Source organism: Nestor notabilis, unplaced genomic scaffold (genome assembly GCF_000696875.1).
Source record: "Nestor notabilis isolate BGI_N333 unplaced genomic scaffold, ASM69687v1 scaffold3064, whole genome shotgun sequence".
NCBI classification, from domain to species: Eukaryota; Metazoa; Chordata; class Aves; order Psittaciformes; family Psittacidae; genus Nestor; species Nestor notabilis.
The window spans coordinates 1-9073 of NW_009925884.1; the positions used below are offsets into that span (position 1 = coordinate 1).

The 9073-nt window shown below is 38.6% G+C and overlaps 1 protein-coding gene across 1 annotated transcript in view; it reads right to left on the reverse strand.

The window, feature by feature from the left end:
* Nucleotides 1–4104: 4104 nt before the first annotated feature.
* Nucleotides 4105–9073, reverse strand: part of PRKD1 (protein kinase D1) — a gene marked incomplete at its 5' end in the record, with an annotated part of 24811 nt that continues 19842 nt past the window's right edge. Inside the window, 2 exons of the mRNA XM_010013251.1 lie at nt 4105–4753; nt 6898–6983. Of these exons, the coding sequence (XP_010011553.1) occupies nt 4535–4753; nt 6898–6983 (305 nt within the window). The remainder of the gene's footprint in view (nt 4754–6897; nt 6984–9073) is intronic.

Consider the following 9073-nt stretch of genomic DNA (forward strand, 5'->3'; position numbering starts at 1 on the left):
CTTGGGGGTGTTGGTTGATGAGAAGCTTAATGTGAGCCGGATTCAGTGTGCGCTTGCAGCCTAGAATGCCAACTGTATCCTGGGCTGCATCAAAAGAAGCATGACCAGCAGGTCAAAGGAGGTGATCCTGCCCCTTTACTCTGCTCTCATGAGACCTCCCTTGGAGTATTGTGTCCAGTTCTGGTGTCCTCAACATAAACAGGACATGGAGCTGTTGGAGCAAGTCCAGAGGAGGGCCACGAGGATGACAAGGGGGCTGGAGCACCTCCCGTATGAAGACAGGTTGAGAAAGTTGGGGCTGTTCAGCCTGGAGAAGAGAAGGCTGTGTGGAGACCTCAGAGCAGCCTTCCAGTGTATGAAGGGGGCCTATAAGGATGCTGGGGAGGGACTCTTCATTAGGAACTGTAGTGGTAGGACAAGGGGTAATGGCTTTAAACTTAAACAGGGGAAGTTTAGGTTAGATATAAGGAAGAAGTTCTTCACAGTGAGGGTGGTGAGGCACTGGAATGGGTTGCCCAATGAAGTTGTGAATGCTCCATCCCCGGTGGTGTTCAAGGCCAGGTTGGACAGAGCCTTGGGCGACGTATTTTAGTGCGAGGTGTCACTGCCCATGGCAGGGGGTTGGAACTAGATGATCTTAAGGTCCTTTCCAAGCCAAACCATTCTATGATTCTATGATTCATCTCTGTGACTTCATTGTCCCAGTGTCCTGGTTTTGATACCACGACACCAGGATAAATTCAGGTGTGCAGAAGAGGTGTCAATTTACCTAATAACATAAAATAAATAACCTGTTTTGTTTAACTTCTCAAAGAATAATAGACTGTTGCTGACACAAAAACCCAGATGGTTATTGCCTGGCCATGAGGTTGGGATCTACAATTTTCTAACCAGAGGTGAGATTCTAGGAAGGTTTTTCATTAATGAGGTGTAGAATAAAAGAGGAGAGAGGGAGAAAGGGATGGCAAAATATCCAACTAGTTTTGTAGAAATCCTGTTAAGCTGAGAACAAGGAGGTCTGGTGTAGAATCTGAGACAATGGGATACAAGACCCACTGACAGGTCATGTGGCTGAGCAGCTGTGTGACAGTTTAGCTGTAGAAGTTGCGCAAGTGCGTGCTCTTTGCTTACCTTGTTTGCTGAGTTAGTTAAACTGCCCTTACAAGACATTAAATTAATAAAGTGTATCTGAATGAATTAAAAATATGGTAGAAGTGAAAATGGCAATTTAATATAAAACAGAAGTTCTAGGTTCCAAGTATGTGTTGGCTACTTGTCTGCACTCCTCAGCTAAGTTTTGACACAATCAGCATGTCTAATGATGTATGATTATGTGTGACACACATGCTTGATATGCATATGATATGCAATATCACATGAGAAAAGGAAATAGTATCAATAGATCCTCAGGTCAATACTTATGTGCAGTGTAACCACTGTTGGCTTTGTTTCCATGGCACATGTGCAGGACCTGTTGGCCTAATGGAAAATGTAGAGCCCATGGAAACGTTACTACAGAGCAGCCTACCATTCCTTTTTCCTGGGTAAAATGAGTAAAGGAAAATCATGTAGGACAACACAATCCCAGATTTGCTTCAGTACACTTTGATGTTGATGTATCTGGAAAAGCAAGTTTCCATTTAGGCTTTGAGTTAGGAATCAGTGAATTCATCTGTCTTCACCTATCTGGCTGAGCTGCAAACAGTTCAAATTTCACAGTGCAACATTTTTGAATGGCAGCAGGGAAAATTTTAATTTATTACATTGGCTAATGGCAGATTCCTTTTTGAAAAGCAATGAATATTTGCACAGCAAGTTCTCTAAAGTGATGAAGCAAGCTTCGGTGCCCAAAAAAACCCCAAGCATGGGGAGAAAAAATGTATAATATGGCCCTAATAAAACAAGAGTTCCTCTGAAATCATGTTTAGTAGCTACTCAGAAAGTTTCTCAGAGTAGTAATTTATTTATACTTTTGTCTATGCTCTGTTGGCAAACAGTTTATCAGAAGTGCTTCATGAGATTAAATGTTTATCAACATAGATCTGTGATTAGCAAACCCATATGCATTCTAAGCATTGGCATGGCAGAAATTCACAGATGATGGGGTTTAGTGCAAGTATTCAATGTCCTTCCTTCATTAAAAGTTGCACTGTTTTTAATTTTGTCACCCAGCTTCTTAGACATGTTGTTGCAAGCTGCAAAGTTGCTTGGTTTTTTTAATCCTGACTAGTGTCCATGATTGAGAACAGAGTGCCAGTACACTATTTGATATTTTTGAGAATTTGTGTTGTTGAAAACTACCTTTGCCCAAGGGTTGGTACACTAATTGTAAATAAAACCAAGCCACTAATAAAATCCTGACTCAAATCGATCAGAATGAAAGTCGAACTCTCAACCGCCGTTACTGGTTAACATAGAGGAATGAGACAACAAAATTAGCACATTTCTGTGAGGTCATGGCTCCTTACAAAAAGTCATGATAGCAGCACCTGAACAAAGTCTGTATGATTCTAGTAATTACCCTCAATTTCCTTTTAGAAAAGCTAGTTAATTTGGCTTGACTTCTGGAGCTGTTGAAGAACAGAATATAATCTTTACAGGTGAGTCCACCAGTGCACCTTTAAGTGGACTTGCTTTTAAATATATACACACGTATTATCCACTTTTACCGATAGAAATCTCATAATCGGTCCAATTTTATATTTATTTTACAGCTGACTCAAGATTAAGGCTGAATGAAAAAGAAAAAATGATTAGCCAAATATAGCCTTGTAAGAATGTCCCGACTGAAAATATAGACAGTACAGCATGGCAGAATAGCCAACACGTTTGAACTCAACCAGAACATGTTACAAGGCTGGTGTTATCAGAGAGCTTCCTTCAGGGTCCAGCTGATGTGGAAAATGATTTCTTTTTTGGCAGTGGGAGTAGCAGAAAGAGGTGGGAGGAGATAAGTAATTTTTCACAATACGTTCTAATTTTCTATAAAATTTTTGCCCCCCCTCCATTTGAATGAAAGTGCCTTTTCTTAATTTCTTTTACATTACACACAGTCTGTCCAGTAGGGGCACAAAATACCTAAGAAAAATTCTGCTGGCTTTGCTCATGTTATGTATCTCACATAGATTTATCTATTGAAAAGCTGATAGTTGTAATATAAAGCCAAGATTTGATCAGTAGAGGTTTACCATAAGTGGTTATTAGCTCTTATCATTCATACTTCTGCCTTTCATGCCATATATCTTTTCTTTCTTAACCTCAGTCTTCAATACCTCTATATCAACTGGGTTTTTTTTTAGAGACAGCCTTGTGGAATAATTTTCAACTTGTCACTGAGTTACTCTGGAAGATGCTTTATAGTGCAGCCTGAACCCCTCTCAGACATAAAATACTAACAGTAACACTAAGTAACAATTAGAAATGAAAATTAGTATCTTTAAACTTTTCAGGGGAAGGAGAGCAGGAAAGATCCATATTACGCTGTCAGTTCAGTGGAAGTCAGTGGAAAAGCAGAAGCAGCACACTTCTCTAAAAACTAAATCCCCATTAATCCCTCAACTCCCCCACTGCTCCAGTATGTTTCAAAACTGACTGAACTTGTGATATAAAATCAGTGCAAGTAGGTTCTTACAAAATGTGTTTTATAGGTACACAGGTTAGCTGGCAACATTTTCCTACCTAGCTCTACCCAGGCTTCTTAATGCTGAACTAAATTACTTCACCTACTTCTGATGTCATTCCAGGGATATTTAAAACAGAAAGATTAATCAAATTAACCTATTTTAACAAGATTTTTATTGAAAACATACACAAAGTCAACAAGTTATTTAGCTTCTGAATGTACTTTTTAGAGAATATTCATATTAGAGAAGAATATTTTAAGAAAAAAGGAAATACAACCGACATGCTGCAGTTTACATTACTAAGGCATTTAGGCTTAAGAGCAAGTTATACTGTGTTTATGTGTGTGTGTGTATCTACATACACAAACACACAAACATACACACACAAGTTATCCGATTTGAAACTGTACAGTGCTATGCAATTAATTATTTTTTGCTTTTTCTATTTTTTCAACACTAAATAAAGCTTTTATCCAAATGGTAGAAGTTGTTCACAGAACAGCAGTTATAATCTACTCTTCAAGAGTTTGCTTACAATACTAACGATGCACAAAAAAACCTCCAGATTTTCATGGGAAAGTTCTCTCTTACCAAAATGAGGCTCGAGTAAGAAAAACACTAGCTTGCAAAGGCACCGTGGAAACAGGTTTTAATACATTAAATACAACATGAATCATTCACAATAACAAGTTTAGTGTTTCTGGGAACTTTTGTAAATACAACACAGTTGGTCACACAAAAATGTTTCTGTTGATTTGTCTTGGCAACTCAGATACATCAACAGTGTAACAGCATAACAGCTTTGTTCCCATCTGACAGAAAATAATGGCAGTTCTGCAAGGCAAACGTTAAACCTGACCGTATGTATTTATTAATTCCACAGTGTTTTGACAGATTAGGGGGGATGCAACTTAAAGGATGCTGACACGCTCACTGAGGGCTTTCATTTCTGTTTCTTCTAGCTTGGTGTTTTCATTATGGTTAGCACGTGGACTGATAAGGTGTGCTGGATAGTGCAATCCGTGTTCTCCTGAATATTGCTCCCATCGGGAATCATCACTTTCATGGGTGATGTAACGTTCCCCCATTTTACATTCAAGTTCCCTTAAATCTAACCAGGTTTGATAGTCCTGAAATAGAATAACAGCATTAGTTTGAAATTTCCTAACATAAATTACATTCCCTGCTATTATGGAGATTATGCAAAGTGCTATTAATTCAGCAATCTAAAGGTCATACATTCCTATTACTCTATAATGAAAAAAAAAATCTTATAATTAATAAATATGAAATCTGCCTATAGAGGTACAGGTCATCTGTAAAGGATTGTTTGATAAATTAATTTTATTAACCTTTGTCATAAGTATATACAGTATATATATGGAGATGTTACTGGTAGTTTTGCAAAATGTATGGATAGTCTACAGCTTTCCATTAATATCTAAGTGAGATATGGTGGTAAAACAATTTCTGACACTAGTCACAAGATGAACAAGGAAGAAGAAATATCTATATCATGCATGCACACCCTAGTGATCTTTGTCAGATAGTGAAGACAGTTGATCTATATCAGTATATGAACTTAGCCTGGGCTAGAAAAGATCTGCTTTTCCAAACTTAGGTAAATACTGTTGTGCTCAAAGAGACTTATTAATCTAAACATCAAGGTACTTTGGAACTTTGTGTGACAGTCAACAGTAAGGCTGGAAACTGGTTTGTTTCTCACACCATTTAGACCATTATGCTCTGCAGCCTGTCATCTGCCTAAAGTATCTCTCAGGTGTAATATTTTATTTTCTTATTCCCACCCAAAGTGTAAATGAAACTGTAGTAATAAAGCCAATCCTAGCCCCATGAAGAGTAGCCTCAACTCACAATACTGTATCCAGTTTTCTTTTTTTCTCCTTCACCTTGTCTCAACCTAAGACACAACCCTGGCCACTTAGCCAAAGCACCAGAAAGCTTCTACATTGTAAATGCATTAAAGCCTTCATTCTCAGTATTTCACATGCTTTGGCCTACTTCATATGCACACATCCTCTCAGAATTTACCTCTACTTGCACCATTATTATCTCTCCTTAGCCCTCAGTGTTGGTCTCTCCTGTAAAGAGGACTCACCCATGGTGCTAGAGCTGGTGCAGTACTGCCTCACCTTAGTTCACCCCCACTCACTACTTCATGGTGATAAAAGTGGATGTAGAAAGGTGAAGGCTGTCCCATCATGCGAGACAGCCAGCACTCTTGCTGCAGACCTTAGCCCAAATCACATCTCAGGTCCCCAAAGTCTCAGACAAATACATTCTGCAATCATTACCAGGGAGAAGAGCAGGAAAAAGAATGGAGAGTGACAAGAAATCTGGGAGGAAAAAAACAAGCCCAGAAGGAATGCCCCTGGGGAAGGCAGGGTGCAGGGTAGGAGGCTGCAGCCATTTTCCTCTACACCAGGAGATCATAAGGCACTGGAGCAGGACTCAGTTTTCAGTTTGGATAAAGATTTCTTTGGGATTGTGGATTATGCATTTCATCTCCGCTATGCCTTTGCCAGATGTGAATCCCTTGGGAGATCCCACTGGCTGATGTCCCATCCTGGCCTCAGCCTGTCCATATCACCAGGGAGGGGTCCAAAATGCCCTAGCCTGGGGCACTCCCCAGCCTACCTTGCTCCCTGGCTGCTGGCAGTGGAACAGGTCCTGGCTGCTCAGTACATTGGTTCTAGCTTAGGTCTTTAACTTGCAGTGATTTGGCTGCTGCCAGGACCAAAAAAATAACATGTAAGGAGCAGAAGACAGTGGCTGCTAGCATCTTAAAAATTCCTAACTTTTCAGTTTTTAATTGGAGATTTCAACTGGAGGTGGCTAATGCATTTTCCTGGAAAGCATACAACTTCACTAGTTCTTCTGATGACTGGGAAGTGAAAGCCCATTGATTAGTTTTACTAAGAAGCAAACTGGGGTAGACTCCAGGCAATAAGATAATGTAAGTCAAATGACTATAAGGGGGTTTTTTATACATCATGTTCTCAGTGGACAAACAAGATAAAAATATTTTTGTGGTGTATTTTGAAAACATGAAAGAGTTTAGTATTGAAACCTAACTCTTCAGAAATTAATGAGAATCTATAGTTAAATTGGGGAAGGAATATAAGGTCCTCAGGATCTGAAAACATCTTCAAGTCTGTAGATTTGCTTAGATTCTACTGTGCTTAAAGATGAAAATTTTCACATACTTAAGAGACTAAATGCATAACAAAAACCATGGAATTTGTAGCAATACCTGTAACCACGGGTGGCTTAACGTTTTGTCTACACTGTAGCGCTTTCTCATTTTCACTTGCAACAAATTATTTATGAGATCAATAGCTGAAAAGAAATAATATGGAAAAATGTCAGTTGAAATATATATATATTTTTTTTTTTAACTAGGGTATGCAAACAGATAAAGAGACATGGTAGATGCAAAAAGAGGACAGTTATCCCTTCTTATCCCAGTGTTTTACAAACTGCAGCCAGAGTTGATGTCCTTGAAGGTACCCATGCAACCCTTCCTAACGGCATTACAACTGTTTTACTAAACAGCTACCTGCTAGCTAGCATATTGTCTACCTCTGTGTGTTCATTCAGAGCCACGCAGCAAAGACTGAGGATACTTCTCACTAAGTTCCTGTTCAAATGAAAAAGATCTTGTGTAAGTGAGGACTAAAGTATTCTTCAGGTACCATAGTAAACATGTCGGTATACATTTCTGAGACTCTCAGTATCACTTTTAGGTGACTGAGAGCAGCACCTTCCTAGGCAAGGAATCAGGTTTTGAAGTCACTAAATCTTGCAACACTAAGCTTTTGAACAGGGCATTGCTTCTACCTGCTAGTCAGCAGTGGGGTGTTTGACAAAAGCAAGTGGGCTTCTTTACAAATTTCTTATTTTCTGTATTTTTGAAGGAGTCAATGATACTTTGGGGTTACAGGCACGTGTGCAGTGCTGCCTGAAGGGAAGAGTCCCATGAGTCAATGATCAGTGCATGGAACTGCAATGAGTGATCCATTTGGAAAAATCTCTGGGATGCTGCTAAGCTTTGACAGCATCTACTAAAACTTTTTTTTTTTTTTTTTTAAAAAAGAAAGAAAAAAGTGTATCATGAAAGGTTTAATTCTATTCCAGGTGGTGTTAAATGTTTGGCACATGGTCTGGGGGAAGCTTATTCTTCTAGAATAATTGAATAATTGACTGGAATTATAGTATTATTGCAGCTTTCCATTTCATCACAGTATCACTTAACTTGTCCAAAGTACGCTGGTTTACATCTCTATGTAGGTGAGGAAAGAGATCAAGTTTCAACAGCAAATAGCCTTTGGTATTTTTTGCCATGAAATCATACAATTCAAGTAAAGCAATTTCTTAAGCATAAGAGTACTGAGTATCAGAAGTCAAGATGCAAACAATACATACTGGCAAGGCAACAAAAGGACAGTGCTGTGTAAAGGAAAGAAGTAGCTAGGGAGTTCAATACAGACAGGCTGAGTGCTGCTACTGAAGATTTAAAGGATTTTCTTAGGGATCTGGAATAGTCTGTTAATTAGAAAATTCTGAATTTAAGTGCTGTTTAATTGTAGAGGTTCAGACACTGATGGGTTCCATGGGGATATTGAAAGAAATGAGGAAACATCCTGGTTATTCTCTCTGTTTCAGCTTACAAAAACGAGTGTTGTCCTGAGAGCGTCTTGACAGCCACTATCTAACACAGTTTGGTCTGGCTACAGTTCATATAAGATGCATGTACATTGCATATAAGATGTACATGTTGACTCAATTTCTGAATAAAAAACAAAGCATATCATTAATAGTTTGATGATTACACTTTAAGTTGTACTGATTAAAAACACTGGAGAGAGATAAAAATTTGGAAGGTACTAACACTTATTTTTGACATATAACTCAATTGTGATTCGGGGAACCAAACTGCGACATCTACTGTTAGGACATTAAATTTTCTGTCTAGGAAGATAAAGCAGGTTTGAAAAAAGGGTAGCAAGTCCACTGTATTTTACAGTAAATTTTATGAATTTTCATTTCAGACTTGATTATTTTTAAAGTCAGATTTTAAAGTAATCCTTGTCAGATATTTTAGGAGCATTTTAAAGTTTGACAATATTCCTTTGTAAAATCAGTAATTCAATCAAAAGATCACCTATGGTCTGCACATCATCTATGGGAATCCAACAGGTTATCACCAAGAAAGCAACCTTAATGAAAGGTCTGAGAGGATTATGGTACTGCTTTTTCTAACACTTATGGCCTCCTATTTACGTCCAATGGTTTAAGGGTAGCAGCAGCCAGCTGAGGGCTTATCAAGTTCCGTGAGCTGGAGACTTTGTTAGAGGGGATAAACTAACCAACTACTCCAGCAGCATGACTACTGGTCATTCAGGTTATCATTCAGCAGCGTAACCAGA